Source organism: Oxyura jamaicensis, chromosome 7 (genome assembly GCF_011077185.1).
Source record: "Oxyura jamaicensis isolate SHBP4307 breed ruddy duck chromosome 7, BPBGC_Ojam_1.0, whole genome shotgun sequence".
NCBI classification, from domain to species: Eukaryota; Metazoa; Chordata; class Aves; order Anseriformes; family Anatidae; genus Oxyura; species Oxyura jamaicensis.
The window spans coordinates 28,430,934-28,449,261 of NC_048899.1; the positions used below are offsets into that span (position 1 = coordinate 28,430,934).

At 36.9% G+C, this 18,328-nt stretch overlaps 1 protein-coding gene across 3 annotated transcripts; it reads right to left on the bottom strand.

The window, feature by feature from the left end:
• Positions 1-447: 447 nt before the first annotated feature.
• On the bottom strand, positions 448-18,328 carry LOC118170322 (cytochrome P450 27C1). Of its 3 annotated transcripts, none has more exons than XM_035332443.1 (9): positions 17,773-18,314; positions 13,723-13,913; positions 11,929-12,128; positions 10,353-10,562; positions 8,698-8,861; positions 6,295-6,461; positions 5,424-5,502; positions 4,319-4,522; positions 448-2,749 (listed from the first exon to the last, which is right to left on the bottom strand). In XM_035332443.1, the coding sequence occupies exons 1-9, from the start codon at positions 18,109-18,111 to the stop codon at positions 2,633-2,635; spliced, it is 1,671 nt and encodes a 556-aa protein (XP_035188334.1). In that variant the 5' UTR covers positions 18,112-18,314; the 3' UTR covers positions 448-2,632. The 3 variants fall into 3 exon arrangements, with proteins under 3 accessions (XP_035188334.1, XP_035188336.1, XP_035188335.1); XM_035332445.1 differs by having other exon boundaries at positions 13,723-13,840; positions 17,773-17,894; XM_035332444.1 differs by lacking the exon at positions 10,353-10,562 and having other exon boundaries at positions 17,773-18,328.

The following is an 18,328-nucleotide window of genomic DNA, read 5'->3' on the forward strand; positions in this document are numbered from 1 at the left end:
AGTGAGCTCCCAAAATAAGTTATTTTCATTCCCTAGATAGATTTTTTATTAGATTCCATCCTATCTTTATTACTACATTCTAGGTTCTGTTTTTCATTTTTCCCCTACACTTTTTGACTTTAATCTTTATATTATTTATACTCTCCTATGTATTAAGCAATTATCATTAATCAAAACATGACATTAGAATCAATCCCAGGGTGTTGAGGTAACTTTGCCAGCAACTTTCCTCCATGATGACGGTACTCTTAATGATATTTTCCCTCCTTCAACTGGGTCACTGCACACCTTTAATTCTTGTACTAATCCCCATCTTCTCTAGCCAAGCAATTAATTTCCCATGCAGTAATGAACCTTCCAGTTCTATCCAACAAGTCAGAAATTTTAGGACACTGAAGAAAAATACAATTATAAATAGCAATTAAAATGAGAAACAGGACCTGTAAATTCTGTATAAATACTTTATTATGTGTAAAAGACAACTTACATGTTCTATTAAAACAAAATTCTATAAAACAAAACACAGGTTTACTGTTTTCATGAAAAGGTTCAAATCCTTTAAAGAGCATTTAAGAATGTCTCTTCCCTCTTCCACAGCGGTCTACTAGTTAGGAACTGGCATCAAGTAGAAAATGTACTGCAACATAACAATGGCTGGGGCTTCTAAAGATGCTGTGACAATGTGAAAAGAAGGCCCTCTAAAGAATCAATATTTGGATTTAGGGCTTGGGCCTTTGGTCCTAAGGTCAATAAAAACCAAGAGAGTAGTTCAGTCAAATACTCAATCCACAGACTTGAACAAACCTCTGCAAAAAAATAAATAAGTAAGAAAATCTCCTATTGGATGTCAGCTTGCTCCAGCAGATACAATTCTGTTCATTCTACTTAAGACTGAAAATAACAGTGGGACAGAAAATAAATGGGTATAATGTGAATTCCTGGAAAACAGCATCAGAAGGCCAGCTCATTCAAGAAAAAAACCCTCCACAGAGCACCTGCTTTTCCTATAGTACAAGTATATGCTTAGTACAGGACTAACATTTTAAAGTCATGTAAACATTTAATCTTCCTACAGATGAGCTTTGTTTAGTATTATTTTTATATAAGAGAACCATAGGAAGGAGACGATTTTTTTCTTTTGTCAAGACTTTGAAAAGACACTACAAAAAGTAACCAAAACACTATAAAAATGTGTTAGCTACATAGAATTTCATGAGTACCATTTTAATTAAAGTGTATTATTTCATTCATAACTTATCTTTGACATATTATAGCTAGATGAGAAAAGAAAAATGTAATATTAAATATTGCGTTGCACAACTTTTTCTAACTACATATGTCTGAAACTTTATCACTATCAGTATGTAAACTACCTCACAAACAACAGTCAAAGCCTGCCTGACATGTAAACAGTTAACTATACATTATCACATAGATAATATCATGTTAGGATATGCAGGTTTGAGCGTTGTTCAAGGCATAACACGGTCCCAATGTATAAGGTTTCTCTCAAAAATGAGAATGTAACATTAGTGTACAGTGATACTAAAGTTATCTAAAGACTGAAGTCTCATGCAAGAGACTTTTGTTAGTTTTCACAAGAAAAATAAAGCCAAAAAAAACCCACCATCTTTCTGGTATCCCCTCTTTGTATTAGACACTAGAAAAAAAAAAAAAAAAAAAAAAAAAAACAACACGTAGAACATCCAAATATTTCAATAACCACACTTCCATCCTACAGAAGGCAACTGGGCACCTGCCTATGGGAACTACATGTGAAGTTTATCATTTAGTTAAATGATAAAAATGTAACAAATTCTTCATTTTTATTATTTACACTTGGTTTTGGCATAATATTAGCTAGAACACTGAAAGTGGCTTGTGCTGTTCCACTCAGCTTTTGCTTTGGTGATAAGAACAATGTCTAGGTTCATGACTCTACAATATGACACTTGAACTCTTAAGATTTTTATTTTTTTTTAATCATCTGGAAACTTTTTATGGGGATTATGTTTGGATAAATTGGAAATTGCTCTGAATTTTGAGTCTAGGCAAATTGAGAAGTTGTATTTTTTTCAGTCATTACTTTTCATATCATTAAATATACATAGTGTAAATGTTTTTACAGATGAGAAAAAAATGATCTCATAATTTCAATATTATGTGGAAATTTTTAAAATGCACACTGGGGGACACGAAACAAAAACATAAACTCATAAATGCAGCTAATTTGCATATACCGTAGAGTAATCCTCTTGCTCTCAAACAGACTCATATGAGTAACTAACTTTTATTACAAAGCAGTGTAATAAAACTACTGAAAGACACCACCATGTCTGAATTTCACTTCGTGTTTTTCAATGCATGTGTTGTTACAGCTCGAAATAAAGAAAAATAGGGAATTTCAGTGCAAGGAGGAATTATTTTAGCATGTATCTTCAAGTTTTTAGCATGTAATTGTCTATCATAGGAGAGGTAACTTCTCTTATGTTCTGCTGGGTCTAAGGCAGAGCATAATACTTGATCATTTTGCCAAGTAACTACAAACCAGAGAACACACACAATCAAACATCCCTAAGATACAAGCCTTTTTCCACAAAAAGCACACAAGTATTTCCAAAACAGCTGAGTCTCACTTCCTGTCAGAAAATCTCACATTGATGGAGTCTCCAGGTGTCAAAAGTCCATGGGTTTTGGCATGAACTGGTTCGGTTTTGGGAGAAACTTTGATTTCAAAATTCTGAAGCAACTATAAAGACAAATAGGACAAGTATTAGAAAAGCTGCAAAACTACAGATGAAGATTAGATGAAGACTTCAGAAAAGAAAATATAAGAGACTGTCACAAACAAAATTTCTGTTGTCAATTTATGTCTTCTGTTCCACTGAGTGCTGTGATTCCTACACAGAAAAAAAAAAAAAAAAGTAAAAAAAAAAGTTGAGCTACCATTCTGAGCTACAAAGAAACGGAGGTCTCCTTCAAACCTCACGAGCTTTCAAACCTCTATATACTTTTGATTTCAATTCCTTTACTATAAATCAATATGTACAATTATAAAACAAATAAGGAAGCCCCAATTCCATTGCATGCATTTATCTTCCTGGGCAGATGCAAAAACAAACATGAAACAGGACTATCCAGTGCACCAAGTGAAATAATCATAATAAGGCAAGGAAACAGATACAAGATCCCTTCCTGAATAGAACCACTCTTATTCGTGGTTCACTTGCAAACATAAATCATAGAAATGGTGGGCTAAAACAAACCTCAAGAGGTTCTAGCCCACCGCTGTTTGAAGCTGAAGACAGAATATTTCAGGTACCTGTTTATTTATTTATTTATTAAAAAAAAAAAAAATAAAAAAAAAAAAAAAAACCAGCTCTGCATGCATTTTATAGGTACTTTCATCTGGAAAGTTTTATTAATTGTTAGAATAGGGCATGTGAAAAAGAGGCAACTACGTTTGCTTTATTCAGTCCCCTGAGAGCTATCTTAATCTGAGTTGTGAAAGACAGTTGCTAATTGTTTAAAGATTGCTTTAGGTGCTTACTTAAGGAAATTTAAAGGCAAATTTAATCAAGTTTTGCTTTGAATAGATAAAATGTGGCTAAATACAGTTATAATTAAGTAACTATATACAGTTTCCGAATCCTTGAGTTTTGACAGCACAATCCCATTTCAGAATCTGAGTTAAAGGGAGCCTTGTAAACAACAAAAACTGGAGCAGCTGTTGGGAAAGCTTTAGGTCATGAAAACAATGGAAAACAATATATATTAACATGTACTATTTACTTATGTAACTATATGTGTAGCTATATATAAAATGATAATAAAGTTAGAAGAAGAAAAAAGAAGGGACAGAATAACTACAGAAAATAGAAAAAAAAAAGAATTTAATTTCACTATTAATCATAACACAATGGTCAGAACAAGGATATAAAAAACATTTCACCTCTTCTTATGTATTGAGTTCTTTATAAATAAAATACTGTAACTGAGCAGGTAACCATCCTAATATACATTAAAGAAGGCTTAGAAAAACCTTCTGTACTAAATCCATACATTTCCTTAATAATCTTACCTTTAATTTTATTTCATTTGCATTATAAAGATTTTTTCTTCTGCAATGTAGTTTAACTAGTATGCTACCCTTCAAGCATGATTATTTTCAATTTTGTAAGCCTTTGCAGAATGAGCATGCTAGACAACATTCCAAAACAATGTTTTTCTGCACAATAAGATATCCAGAAATGGTATACATAGAAAAAAATCATACCAAAACATTTTTCTTCATCTAATGCTGTCATACATTTCTAACCTGAATCAGTGCAAGATGAATTTCCAGTTCTGCAATTCTTTTTCCAATACAACTTCGAATGCCATAACCAAAGGGGATGGAACCAAAATTGTCTACTCTGTCCAAATTATCTTTCCTCAGCCAGCGCTCAGGTCGAAACTCATTTGCCATTGGGAAATTCTCTTCACTGTATGAAGTAGCATAATGACAGAGTGCCAGCTGCGTCTAAAGAAATAAATGTTATTTATACTTATCTAACTCCAATACACACACACACACAAAAAAAAAGCATTTATACTTTTATCACTTTAAGGTTATAAAAATTAAGTATCTTTGTGTAATTCCAGGAAAAAAAAAAAGAGAGACGATCAATGAGGAAGGAGGTTGGAGCAAAAGTCACGGGAGCTGGGAATTGTCTCAAAAAGGTATTATGAGAGAAATGGAAAAGACACAGGATAATGCAAAAAAATATAATGGAAGAGCATTAGAAAACACCTCAGGGGAAAAAAAGAAGCAATAATACATGTGATGTTTCCAAATGAGTTCTAAGGAAAAAAAAAAAAAAAGGAATATTTCATTATATTAAGAATCCTGAATGTTTCAAAGCAGTGTTGCTAACACAGAAGAGGACTGTGTAGTCAACTGGAAAAGCTACACAGTTATACCTTGTTCTCTGTGAAGTATTTGAGAAATAGAAGGAAATACCCATAATTTGAAAAGGAAATCAAAGTTTCTAAAAAGGGAATTAATAGAAAAACTGGCAAAAATGATGAAATTCATACTTTAAAAGAAAAATAAAAATAAAATTCGAACATTGCACAAGGATGTTTTCAACAGATTCCACCCTCAAGAATATCAAGAACAAGCCACAAGGTTAAACTTAATTAGCAGGTGATGAACCAAACCTATTAAAAAAAAAAAAAAAAAAAAAAAAAAAAACAGCAACAAGTCAATTATAAAATCAATTTTTGTCATATATGTGGGTATGGTTATAACATTTTTGTCCTAATGCTCTAGGTCAGTGAAATCTTTTGAAATCAGTGAAGTGTAAATACGTTGCAACAGATTACAGCTCAGATACAAAAAATAAATCCTGTTCTCTCCAGAAAACTGCAACAGAACCTACCCCTTTAGGTATCAAGTATCCTCCAACAATCAAATCTTTCTGGGTCACTCTTCCATTTCCTGGCAATACTGGATATAACCTAGAGACAAATATTTAAGAGAATTTAAAGAGTAATAACTAATACAACGTAAAAAGTTTAGTTTCCAATCTAACCTGCATTCAGAGCGCAAAGGTTCTTTGAAAGTACAGATCAGCTGGGAGATAAAAAGACCTTGAAGCATCTGTGAGAATATCATTAATACCTGAGACAAGTATATAAACTAGTAACAGGCGGTTGAGCTGTTTGGTCAATATGTTTATTTGCTTTATACACATACAAACGTGCAATCAGTTGGTCAAGCTGGAGGTTTTTCTTTTTTCTTTTTTTCTTTTTTTCTTTTTTTTTTTTTACAGAGAGATGAAAACCACTTGTTAATGCCTTCTTTAACACCCTCTTACTCCTCTCACCTCACTATGAACATTTGGTATAAACATAAACAACAAAAAGAAGCACATTGCATGCCTTCAATTTAAGTAAAGAAGCTTAAAATGAAGAAGCAAAGTACCACTTCGTAGTGTGGGGGGTGGAGGAGACTAGGTTATTACACTCCTTTCTACAAACTAATACTTAAAAGGCCAAAATAAAACTTTCAATTACCCCCCTTAACAGACATGTCCTAAATATGTGATACTAATTTCACAAAAAAGCATTAAACATTATATAAACTATCATATTTCATTCCCTGGATATCCTCGGACACAATACTGCTACAGTAAGTAAAAGCAGAAGGAGCAAGTAGTAAATATCAAATACAAACATTAGCATTGACTCAAAACTCATTACAACAAAATGGATTTATTTTTTTAAATTATTGATTACAAAAACCCTTACCTCAGGGTTTCTTTCAGCACAGCTCTAATCAAAGGCAATTTGGGAACATCAAGAGCAACAGGAATTTGGTCTTTCCCCAGGTTATTGACTATTTCTTCATAAACACGTTGTTGAACCTCAGGGTGCTTTGCCAACAAGTATGTCGCCCAGGACAAAGTAAAAGAAGTCTAAGGAAGAAACCACTACCATCATCATTAAGTCCAACAAGAGTAGATTAAAAACAATTTCAAGCCAAGAAAAGCAAAGTTTTCCCCTATGTGTTTTATGTTTATGGTTATAAAACTGACTGGTAATGATTAACATCTGGATTCAATGGGATGTTGTCAGACTCCACTATCTCCTCCTTCAGCCCTTTTCTGCCCAAATATCCTCCATATATCAAAACAAACCATGCTGATATTTTCTCAGTGAAATATTAAAAAGTAACAGAAAAAGCAACTGCAAACAAAACTACATAAACAATACTGAAACATAAACACACTAAACAGCAACCTGTGTTGTTCTTAGCATCTTACAGCATTTAAGACAGATTGTAAACTCTACCTTAATTTTCTTGAATAATTTTAAAACGTGTTTGTTTTTCTACTTGCATAATGAAGATAGACAACCAGTTTCACTTTCCTAACCGTAAGCAGTTTCATTTTTAGCTTCTCACTCATTGGTACAGCAAAGCTGAAGATCACATTGTATGCGTTAAAAAAAAAATAAAAATAAAAAATCTGGAAATGTCTTATTTGGGGCTTGCATTTAAGAGCAATTTAGAATGCAAATTCATCATGATGGTAACCTTTTATATCATGTTCAAACTGGGGTATAGTGCTAGAAGTAGTTCTCAGAAGCTTTATTTTCTTCTTGTAATATTGAGTGGTTGTCCCCTGCTAAATACAACCCTGCCCTATTCCTCTCAGAGCTCAGAGGAGCTGGCAGTTGTGCCAAGTGCATACAAAACTTCCTGTGATGTTTCTTCCCTGGTTCCCAGCTCCTTCATAACCTCTTAAAAATTAGCACTTTTCCAGGGACAGCCAAAATGCTTTGTAGCCAAAAGCTGCCTAACAATTTTGTTGAAAGCTCTTATAACCCTCTAAACCTCCTTCATTTTCAGTGATAAAATGAAATCCGAAATGACAGCAGAAGGGAATAAAAAAGGTTCCCTCAATTTCTGTCTTGTGCTGGGAAATGAGGAAATCACAAGTCCCATACTCTCACAAAATTGTTGCCAGTTGAGAAAGCTGCGTCAAATGGAAAGAAAAACTCATTGGCATGAACTTGAACACTGTCCCTATAACTTAATGAAAACTTTGTCACACTAAAAATGGAAAATTAAAGGTCTGAAAGATTAGAAAATGAATAGGAAGAATAACTGTGCTTTACTTAAGAGCCAAACATCAAAAAGCTCTCTAAACTCATAAGCCCGTGGAATGTTTAACCAACAGAATGACCTTCAGCATATAAGTTTTACATATGCTCCTTACTTTGGAACTCAAAAGTATTACCGTTTTGTTTTGTTTTGTTTTCCTTAGAAACCTTACAGACTTTTCTTAAATTAAAATAAATAAATAAATAAATAAATAAATAAATAATCTGTATTCAATTATCAAGTTTTTTTTTTAAAAAAAAAAAAAAAAAAAAAAATATTAAGAATATTTTTACTTAATCTTTTTTACTTTAAGATTATTAAACACAGTCCTATGTAGCACGCTATTAAATACATAAAGTTTTTTTAAAAAAAGTTTACATTCATATGTTACAGTAACACTGTTCACTGATTCTCTAAATCCATATATATAGCATGTACAACACAGTAATTCTTATTTTCTTATTCTTCTGATTGCCTTGCTGCAGTCAATGCTAAGCTGCACTGATTCCATGTAACAGGACTGAGAGGAAGGGAAGATATATACATGGCTTTTAGATATGTCTGGATGACAAATCCATCATTTGGTCTAGCTTGGCACACTTGAAATGTTTCCCTAGGGGTAACATACCTCATACTCCAGTTTAATTAATGCTGAGCCCCATCACCATGACTCTTTGCCTCAGACTGGCTGACTGTTGCCATCCCAAGTAGAGGTAGAGTGAACTCATGCCTGACCTATGTCAGTGCTGGGCTAACATCCCTCTTCTGTGCCTGTGGCCCCCCTCCCAACTGCAGCAGAAACCAGGCACATGATCCAAAACACATGTCCCAGTTGATTTACTGCTGACTTCATTCCAGTAGGGAGATTAGAGAGAATAGCAAGTTATTTTCTATCGTATAAAAGATATCATGACTTAAATGTGTCAGAAATTATGTCCTTAAAAACAACACACACATCCCTCCTGCACTCCCAAAGGTAGCTGTGAATGGTACTGTGAATTGATTTACAAAACAACTGTGCTCAATAAAAATGATAACAAGCTTACTGTGTCCACTCCTGCCAGCAGCATTTCAGTCATATTGGCATAAATCTCCTCCAAAGTAAGCTCCTTACTCACTAGGAGATAAGTAAGTAGCCCACCATTCACTTCTTCTCCTTGGTCCAGTTGAGACTGAATAGCCTTCAATTTGTTGTCAACATGGATTTGACCTTTGGGATTCAAAAAAATTGTTAGGCCTCCATTTCTATTTTTCAGCTGGTTCCATTCAGTAACTTCAGTTCCACTTCTCCCTTATGCTATACTACATAGCCATAAACAGATAAAATATTTAAAATCTATTTTCTCAGGGAAAAGATTAAAGTGTGGTGGTGTAGGTCCTTGGGTACTCATGATAGGGAAAGACTGAGCTGATAGGAACTTTGGTGACTCTCAGCACGAGAACACTGAGCATGAGGAGAGGACACAAGAGGCTGTAGATTCTGACTGGAAGTGAAGGAAGCTCAAGGTCAAGTTTTACGCCCACCTGGCTTGTTTTCTGATGACTCTGCAAGAAGTGGTGACCTGTGCAGAGCGTGCTGCAAGTCAGCACACAGCAGCTGTTACAAGATGTTAGCGGCAACCAGGAGGTCAAAGCCACCGAACTGAATCACACTGAAGACAAAGATGAGGAGCATCAAGTAATATCAAAAATGGAAAAACTCCAGTGAATGATACTTTCTTTTGAATAATTTTACCCACAGTCCCATTTATACCTTTGTGACTACAAACATTTTCAGTGAAACAAGTGCTTTAAAGGTAAAAACTCTTCTGAAAGTGAATGTCTCTCAGAATGAGCTTACAAAAAGAACTAGAATCAACATACTCCTTTTTGAATCCTCCACAAATGCACACATCACAGTGATATTCACCATTTAATTCCTTTTTTCACAAAGGAATTAAAGAAAGAAGTAGCATAACAAGTTTCAAATGGACCAAATTCCTCAAGAACAGTTTTTCACCTACATTTAGCTGAAGTCTGCTCTTGTTTTTTAAACCACAAAAGGGAGAGAACTCTTCCGTGGGAAATAATTTAAGTGGCAGTATAAAAAAGTACAATGTGTTTTGTAGAAAACACAACCGTACCAGCATTAAACAGATTCCCTAATGCTTACTGTAATTACAGATCAATACATATACGCAGATTAAAAACAAAACAAAACAAACAAACAAACAAACAAAAAAAAACCCTTAAGAATCTGCTCTGAAAAAGACCTACACAGACCTACCTAGACAAATACTGTTAATAAAAGAAATACAAATATGCATGCAGTTTCCTAAAATTAGACAAGGAAAGAAGGTTCAGGCCTCTGAAACACTCCAGAATATCAGATATATAGATAGATAACTTCTCCTTTTTACTCAGATGACTGAAAGCTGATTCATAAAGTAGTATAAAATGCTTTATGTACTGTATTATTTAAGTACAGTTTCTCCATCAACTTCTGTGTTTGTATGTGTATATTTAATTTCACAATGAGTTTAATCAAATTATTACTCCGATCATTAGTTAATATTTTAGATGGGGTTTTGTTTCATTATCACAGCATCTCTTCCGCTGCAATGCCTCCTAATAATTTCAGATGACAAATACAGTAAGTCCTATTCAAACACACAAAGAACCTGCAGGAAAACAGCAGAACTTTTCTATTACTAAATCTTACTAAATTTGAAGAGTCCATCCCAGGATCTGCAGAACTCTTTCCAGGGTTTTGGAATAAGAGGACGAAGCCATTTGGGAATAGCACCTGCATACATAGTGGTCTTAAACATACTAAACATCAGCTCCAGAGCCTCAATATATTCAACAGTCTGCTGTGGGATGTTGTTTTCCAGGCAGCCCAACCGGCATTCATACAGAATAGTTGCCACACCTGCACACACGAGATCAAAGAATTTGGTAATACACTTTCCTATACAGATATTAATAAGGTGAGGAATTAAAATTCTAACATAATTATAATCTTATTAATTCTAATTTCCAAAAGCTTTGTTACTATCACTGCAGCTGTGAGTAGATAAAAATTTAAAACAGTAAAAAAATAAAAAATCCTAGCTAAACATCGCAGAAACACTGTGGCTACTATGTCAGTAATGTTCGGCATGAGAAGACAGTCGGGAATTGCAAGAGAAGCAGAGCAGCCCTCCATTTTCATGTGTCTTTTATTTGTCTTACACATCTTTCAGCAACTGCCAGTTCTTATGCATTCTTTTATTTAGATAGTCTTTTCAAAAAATCTAACACACCGGTTCTCTGAACAGTTGAGAGTGAGTTGATCAAAAATGCAGTTAATATAGGAAATAAATGAGTGCCAGGCACAAGTTATAAATAAAAAGCTAAAAGAATGTGAAGAATTTAACTTGCCAGTTAGAGTGAATCTGTAAGATCAGAGTTTAAAATTCCATAAAATTTGTAACTTAGTTGAATGTGATTTTTAGCCATTAATAATGTAGAACAGACTCAGATTAGTTTGCCAAACAGACAGCCATTTGATGCAGTATCTTCACAGGTGAGCAATTTCGAAGTTTTTGCAAAACTGAAGTTATTCGGATGTCTGTTAGCAAAGAGTGCTTTTTAAAAGGTACTCTATTAAAAGGTACTATATATAACAGGATCAGGCTGTATGAAGCCAGTGAAAGGAATGTGTGAATGCATATCACCATTAGATCTCTGTAAGAACACAGGAAATCCTACACTAGCTGAGGCCGGAGTTCCATCTAGCACAACATTCCTTTGTTAATGGTAGCCAGTGCCAGGTGATTTTAAGGCAAGCATAATCTCACATTTGGTATGTTGTCGGCAGGGAAAAGCACTATCTTTTCCCACAACGTACTATGAACAGAATTTACATAGCGATTGCTTATCTGGAAATTGGCCAGTAGACTCTTAAATTAACATGTTTTAGAAAACAACCCATTAGAAGATTAAAACTCTTATTCTTGAGAAATTTATATAGAAACATGGAATATTTAAACTGCTCAGGGTCCTGACTGTACATTTTGCCTATATGACAGCATTTCCACAGTGATTTTCCCTTATTACAAAGTATCATCTCTTTGGAGCCACTGCCTTCAGTAGGAAGGTATCTGAAAGCAAACTGTCAAGCTTCCCATTTCAGATTAATCATGATGGGGTAAAAATCATTTATGACAAAAATACCTAAACATAAGCACATCATTTTACATTAGTTTTTGCCACAGCTGCTATACAGCCACAGATGTTATACAGCTCAGACCTACCTTCCATTGAATATTTGAAGAAAAGGTTGTTAACATTGGTCACTGTTTCCCCATCATCCTCTTGACTTCTGAGGGTGTGGATTCTTTTAATTAAATCTGTGATAACTTCATTGACTCCTCCAGAGTAAACAGCCACATCTTGGGGTTTCAGAATTTTTTGCCTCAGTACACTTCGCATTTTTAGCCATTGTTCCCCCTCCCTAGAAGAAATTATTAATGTCTATACACAAGTATTCTTAACAATCACTAGCTCAGGAGAGCTCTGAAATGACAACTGCTTATATTACTGAGATGAAAAATTAAGTAGTGAAATGAAAATAATGGAGTTATGATAACGTATATTCAGTATTATGCTCCTACATTTTCATTTCATACCTATTGCATGTTCACATTAGAATTCAGTGTTGCAACTTGTCTATATATCTAAAGGCGATCTTTGGGTGACAGAACTTGACAACTCAGTGTTCTGAACTTGACAAGTGCCTCCAAATTAGTTTTAGTAATACTTAACATAAGAAAATCAGATTTGCACTGTTTTCTTACTAAGATTACTTTAAATAGTTATTTGAATGGATAGTTTGCAAACTTGCTTTTGGTTAGAATTGGTACTTAATTGTCAAAGGTAGGTATCACATCCAGATCTGACAAATCAAAAATTTAAGCTAGCACTGTAAATCCCATTATTGATAAATCACTTTCAGTTATGTTAATTCTAAATCTACAAAGAAATAGGACAGCAGATGGAGCTTTGAGAAACTATTTAAGCTAAAGTCTCCTTTAGGTATATTTTGAGATCTTTTTTGTTGAAGACTAGAATTCTGCATTGTAGCATCTGCCTGCTTGATACAAGCAGAACGGTTGGGAACTGTGGCTCCAGGGATAACTTTCAATTCATCATGAAGACAGGCAACTGTCTTTAATGAATTTATTCTGAATTGCAATGTATTTCCCATGATATTTTTTTTTTCAACTGGAATAATGCTGCTGTAAGGTACAGAAACTTAATGGCCAATATCAAAATTTAATCTCATTACCAGACATTTTCGGAGTCCCTCTTGATTTAAGTTCTCCTCACATAAAAATCAAGGAACTTTTAGTTTGATTCTGCAGTGCTGAAGTGCCACCGTTAAGGAAATAAACTGGCCACGACTCTGGAAATCAGTTTCCCACTAAACAAACAACCTATGTCAGTGGTGACTGTGAACAGTTCCTGGTGGCAACCAACCACACCCACTTATGCACTGTCAGTTTATGCAAGCTTTAAAGCTAGATGACTTTTCTACAATCAGCCATGTACAAAGATACATCTGCATGGGGATGCACTACAGTATAAATTTATGATACAGTGACTTCTCTGCATTAATCTAGTGAGAGAACACTTTGGTGAACAATAAAGTTAAGGTGAACCCAAGTCAGCAAGTCCACACAACACACTGCCAATTTGTTGCAGTCATCTGGATCTGAAGCAGATCAAAAAATCATATTTATGTAGTGTTATGCCAAAGTTAATAATCCCTGCTCTTATATACTGCTTCCAGATAATCAGTCCCTAAGAATGTTTTAATGTGAGGTAGCTCATTCCACATTCAAACTATGCATCGTTACCAATCCTTTGAAAATTTGTAGCAGAACAGACAATTCACTATAAATTGATACCCTCCTCCTCCCCCTGCTAAACACTCAAATATCTCCATGCAGAAGAGAATGAATTCCTAGATGACCAGTACAGTCCTTCAGAAAAATTACTATAGTTTTACAATAAAACATAGAAAATGAAGGGATAAGACCACTTACGCAGAAATAAGTCCCGTTGCTCTTCCTCTCAAGTCTCTGTATTCCTGCCATGATTCCATGTTAGCTCTTTGTGGTGCTCTACCTTCTGCTCGGAGGACTTGAGCAACCATATCTCGATCTGCAATGGACACAACAAACTGGGGACCAAAGTGAGACTTGAAGATCTTTCCATATTCCTGAGTGTGTTTTTGCTACAATATCACCAACAAAGAGAAACAGAAGTAAAGTATTACTAAGGAAAATCAACAGAAAAGGAAACCGACAATGTGTCACACAGTGAATTAATGTATTGCATCTAGAACTCAGTTCCCGTTTTTCCCATCAAGGAATGGTTTGAAATGTCACAGAAAAGCACTAAAATATTACTGTAAAGTATTCAGCAGGAAAACAGAGGGGTCACACTGTTCAGGACCCCTGACTGAAAATACCCAAAGCTCTAAGGCGCAGAAGTGCCAGTGAAACCAAATACCAAGAAAATCAAAGGACTTGGGGCACTTAAAAGGACATGTATCTTCAGATCAAGTAAGTAAGAATGTCTGAAAAAAAAAAAAAAAAAAAAAAAAAGGAAAACAAGGAGGTAAGTAGGGTGAATATGAAAGTATATACAGATGTATAATAATTGACTTGCAATGTCTTCTGTAAACAGACTTACTCTACCAGTTTATTCTTTACAAAAAAAAAAAAAAATGTATAGTTTCTTACATCTAACCTAGGATGATGATAGCATCACAGCCTAGTGAAAAAAAGTACATTTTAGGACACAGTCATCAATGGCAAACTTTGGAGAAAGCCATACTTTAATTCTGAAAAAGGAAGGAAAAGTTGAAGTGTTATTCCTGCAGTGAGGTTTGTTTAGTGGCTGACTGATCCACAAGTTGTATGATTCAAGCCGGAGGCAAGCAACAGGCAATTAAACATTAAGTGATGTCATTGTCTGAGGAAATCTTACTTATTATTTTAAATAAATTTAATTACAATATTGTTGTGAAACAAAACTCCCAGGAATTCACTTGGAGTAGAGGTTTATCATCATGTTCGGAAAAAGAGTCTGCAAAGGAGTTGTCAAAATTTATTATTAGGACTTTAGATTTAAAACAGTTTAAGGTCTTAAAGGTTTTATTTCTCTTAAAAGTAGCAAAATAAGTTAAATGGCCAATTTTGACATGATACTTACAACTAACCTAAAGGCATCTGCTTGCAGTTATGTTTGTTATAAATCAAACAAGTTTGATACAACTAAGCTAGTGAAAATCTAGTGTTGACCCAAGATCAATTTATGAGATATGTTTTAATCAGTACTGGTTACAGAGATGAAACACATGAATTGCTCTTTACCATATGGTACCAAGTGCTTATTAAAACATAATTATTTTTGCCTACCTTCCAAATAAAACAAGGGTTGTGCAATTGTGGTCTCTGACAGTCTCCACTTGACCACTTTTGGAACATGTTGGCCAATTTCAGCCAAGTTTAAACACAGTTAAAGATCTCCTACAACTACATTCTTCCCATTTTCAACAACCAGCATCTGGATTCAAATGATACATAAACATCTGTCACCCTGACAAGGGATATGCAGCAGCGGGAACTCAAGCATTACCATTTCTGCTTGTCTTCTGCTAACCAAACATCACATGCAGACCGATGGGTGATGAAAAAACACTCCCAAAGCAGCTCTTGCCCCAGAGGTATTTTAAGAAATACTGAAGAGATTTAGAGACCAAGCGGCTATAAGGCAAGAGGTGGTGGGAGATGAGTGCTGTAAGGAAAATGCAGTGGGGTGAGGGGGATACAGATCACCAATCCCACAAAAAGATGTTCAACAAATTTGATATTTATGGAACTGACTGTTTTTAGCCACTCAGGGTAAGGGATTTATCATGTAGGGATGATAAACTTTACCAGAAAGTAAGCTGTCAATCGAGTCAATCCAACATATATAAGTTTTAAAACAGAAATAGGTGAGGACTTCTTGTGTTTTCAGCAGAACGGTGATCACTGTATCAACTTGATGTTTAAAGAAATGCCTGGAATTTCTTTTCCATATTTTCTGTCACAACATAGGTTTTCTTTCCCTTATTCCAGACCTTAGAAGTATTACATTTGAATTTCTCATATCATTCTCAAGCCATTTCACACATCATAAATCCAAACTGTCAGCATCAAAATCCCTTCCCCTCACCTTTATTTTATTTATACTCGCACAGTACTGATGAGACACGAGATCTGACCCCCATCAAATTAAAAATACTTTTCCTTCGTCATAATTGCTGTAGGCATTACTGCTTTGGCCAGGACTAACTGGAATCATGTTACCAAGAACAGAATCTCCTTTGTGAAAAAAGCCCGGCTTCCCCACCCCTTCTGCATATAGCGTATGAGTGCTTGTGTGCGCCAAAGGACATCATTTAAGTAGCTGTGCTGGTTACCAAAGGGTTTCAGATTAATTCATTCCTGATGTGCACTGTATTGTTAAATTTAACAGACTGTTATTAAGCCGGCTAATGCCTGCATGCATCCAGCGTGTTTGCAAACAGGCCAGCCGTGATTTGCAAAGTGATTTTTGAGACTCTAAATAGAATAAAAACTAGCGTTGTGTTACAACTCCTTGTCCTTTCTCCTGCTTTCATTTCTATGAATAACGTTCAGTTAAGAAGAAAACTTGTTATTCAGCTAGTAGTAGTGAAAAGTACACACTCTTTACCTCTTCTTAAGTTCTTTTTAATGGTTTGAATAATTTTCATTGAGTTGACTTGCATACTTATCCCAAGGAAGCCTTGAATTCGGTGTACAAGGTAGGATTTTAGTGTTACAATACTATGGCGAGTGCCTCGCAAATTCTGTGTGCCACCAGAGCAGTAGTGAAATACAGTAATATAAGAAATACAGCATAAGGAAACACTTTAGCAATTATAGAGAAGTTTATCTGCGTGTACTTGTTAGGAAGTAATTAAGTTAAACAATTAATTCATCAGCAGCAATATAGAGCTTGGCCGCCATCACACACAGCACACCAAACACCGAGTGAGGAGCCTGACACTTTTTAGATAAAAAAAAAAAAAATATCTAAATCTAATCTAATTTATCTCAATGATAACTACAACAAAGCCAGCCAAACCCGAGGAATTTATTAGCTCCCCCAGCGCCCAATTTCCTGCCTTTTTCTGCCATTTCCACCCCTCCACACACCCCGCTTCCTCAGCCCACCCTCTGCAGGGCCGGGGAGGGCGGCTGGGGCTTTCCCCGCTCGCCAAGGCCCCGGGGGTCGCTGCCCGCCCGCCGCGGCCCCTGAGGGAGCCCCCGGCCGCCATCACATCGCGCCCCGTTTCCCGCCTCCCCGCCCGCGCCCACGGGGCCGCCGAACCGCGACCGTTGGTTCCCCCCCGGCTCCGGGGAGGTTTCAAACCGCCCGCCTCCTGCTGAGGGGAGGGAAGGAGGACCCGGCCAGGCGGCCCTGCGGGGTGTATTTATACAAGGGGAGGCCCGGGGAAAGGCGAGGGCTGGGAGACAAAATGGTCTCTGGCCACGGCGGAGGAGCCGTCAGGGAGCTCGCCCGCTGCCTGAGGCTCTCAGCACGACTGGGACTGCCCCTGCCTCAGGGGGGTGCTGTGGTCCGAGAGCCGAGGAAAGACCGCAAATAGGTAATGTTCAAGTCTGTGAAGCAGACCAGTTCCAAAAAAAAAAAATCCTTTTTTTTTTTTTTTTTTTTTTTCCCCCAAAGAATCTAAGGCAGCCACCTACACACATAAAGATGAAAAGAAAGGGGGAGCTCCAGGAGCGGGGGTACGCGCTACACGCACAAGGGGAAGGGGGGGGGGGAGTTCCTCAGAGGATGCCCGCCCGGCTGAAAGCCCCGTGCTTGACCGAGACAAAACCGCTAAACCTCCATCTGAAGGGACGCGGAGAGTGAGTGGGGCTCCTCCTGACCCCGGCTCTTTCATAACAGGAGCGCGGTGCTGCTAGCTCGGGGATTGAGCAACGTTTTGTGAGGGAAAAACTGAAGTAACCCCGGCGGGACTAAAATCTACGAAATCTCCAACTCCTCTGTACCTGGATCTCATGAATGCGGCCGAAGCCGTCCTTCCAGAAGAACTCGTAAAGGTTGTAGAGAGTGTTGGGTCCCGGCATTTCCTGCAAGCTCTTCACCCTGCCGAGCCGCTGCCGGGGGGGCTCCAGCAGCCCCCCTGCGCCCCCCGAGCCCGCCGCCGACCCTGGGGCTTTGTTGGCTGCAGCCCCCGGCGACTTGTCCGGCACCTCCAGCGACGGGCTGCTGGAAAGCTTGGGCAGCTGGTGAAACCCGCAGGCAAAAAGCTCCTGGTAGAAGGAAGTCCTCTCCCATTCAAGTGGCTGCTTGCATGCCGTTGTCAAAACTCTCGTGAGGAAAGACATAGCTTAATTTCAGGAAGGTCCACTTTGTTCCCGCAGCGGCTTGTTATGCGGTTGCTTTCCTCGCTGCCTGCTTTAACTTGTACAAGCAGCACTTCTCCAAACTCTTACTGCACGAGCATCAGTTTACACAGACCATTATTTAACGCTCCCTCCCCTAGGGCTGGAAAAGGGGGGTGGGTCTGGGATGAGACTTGAATAGAACGAACCTATTATTTTG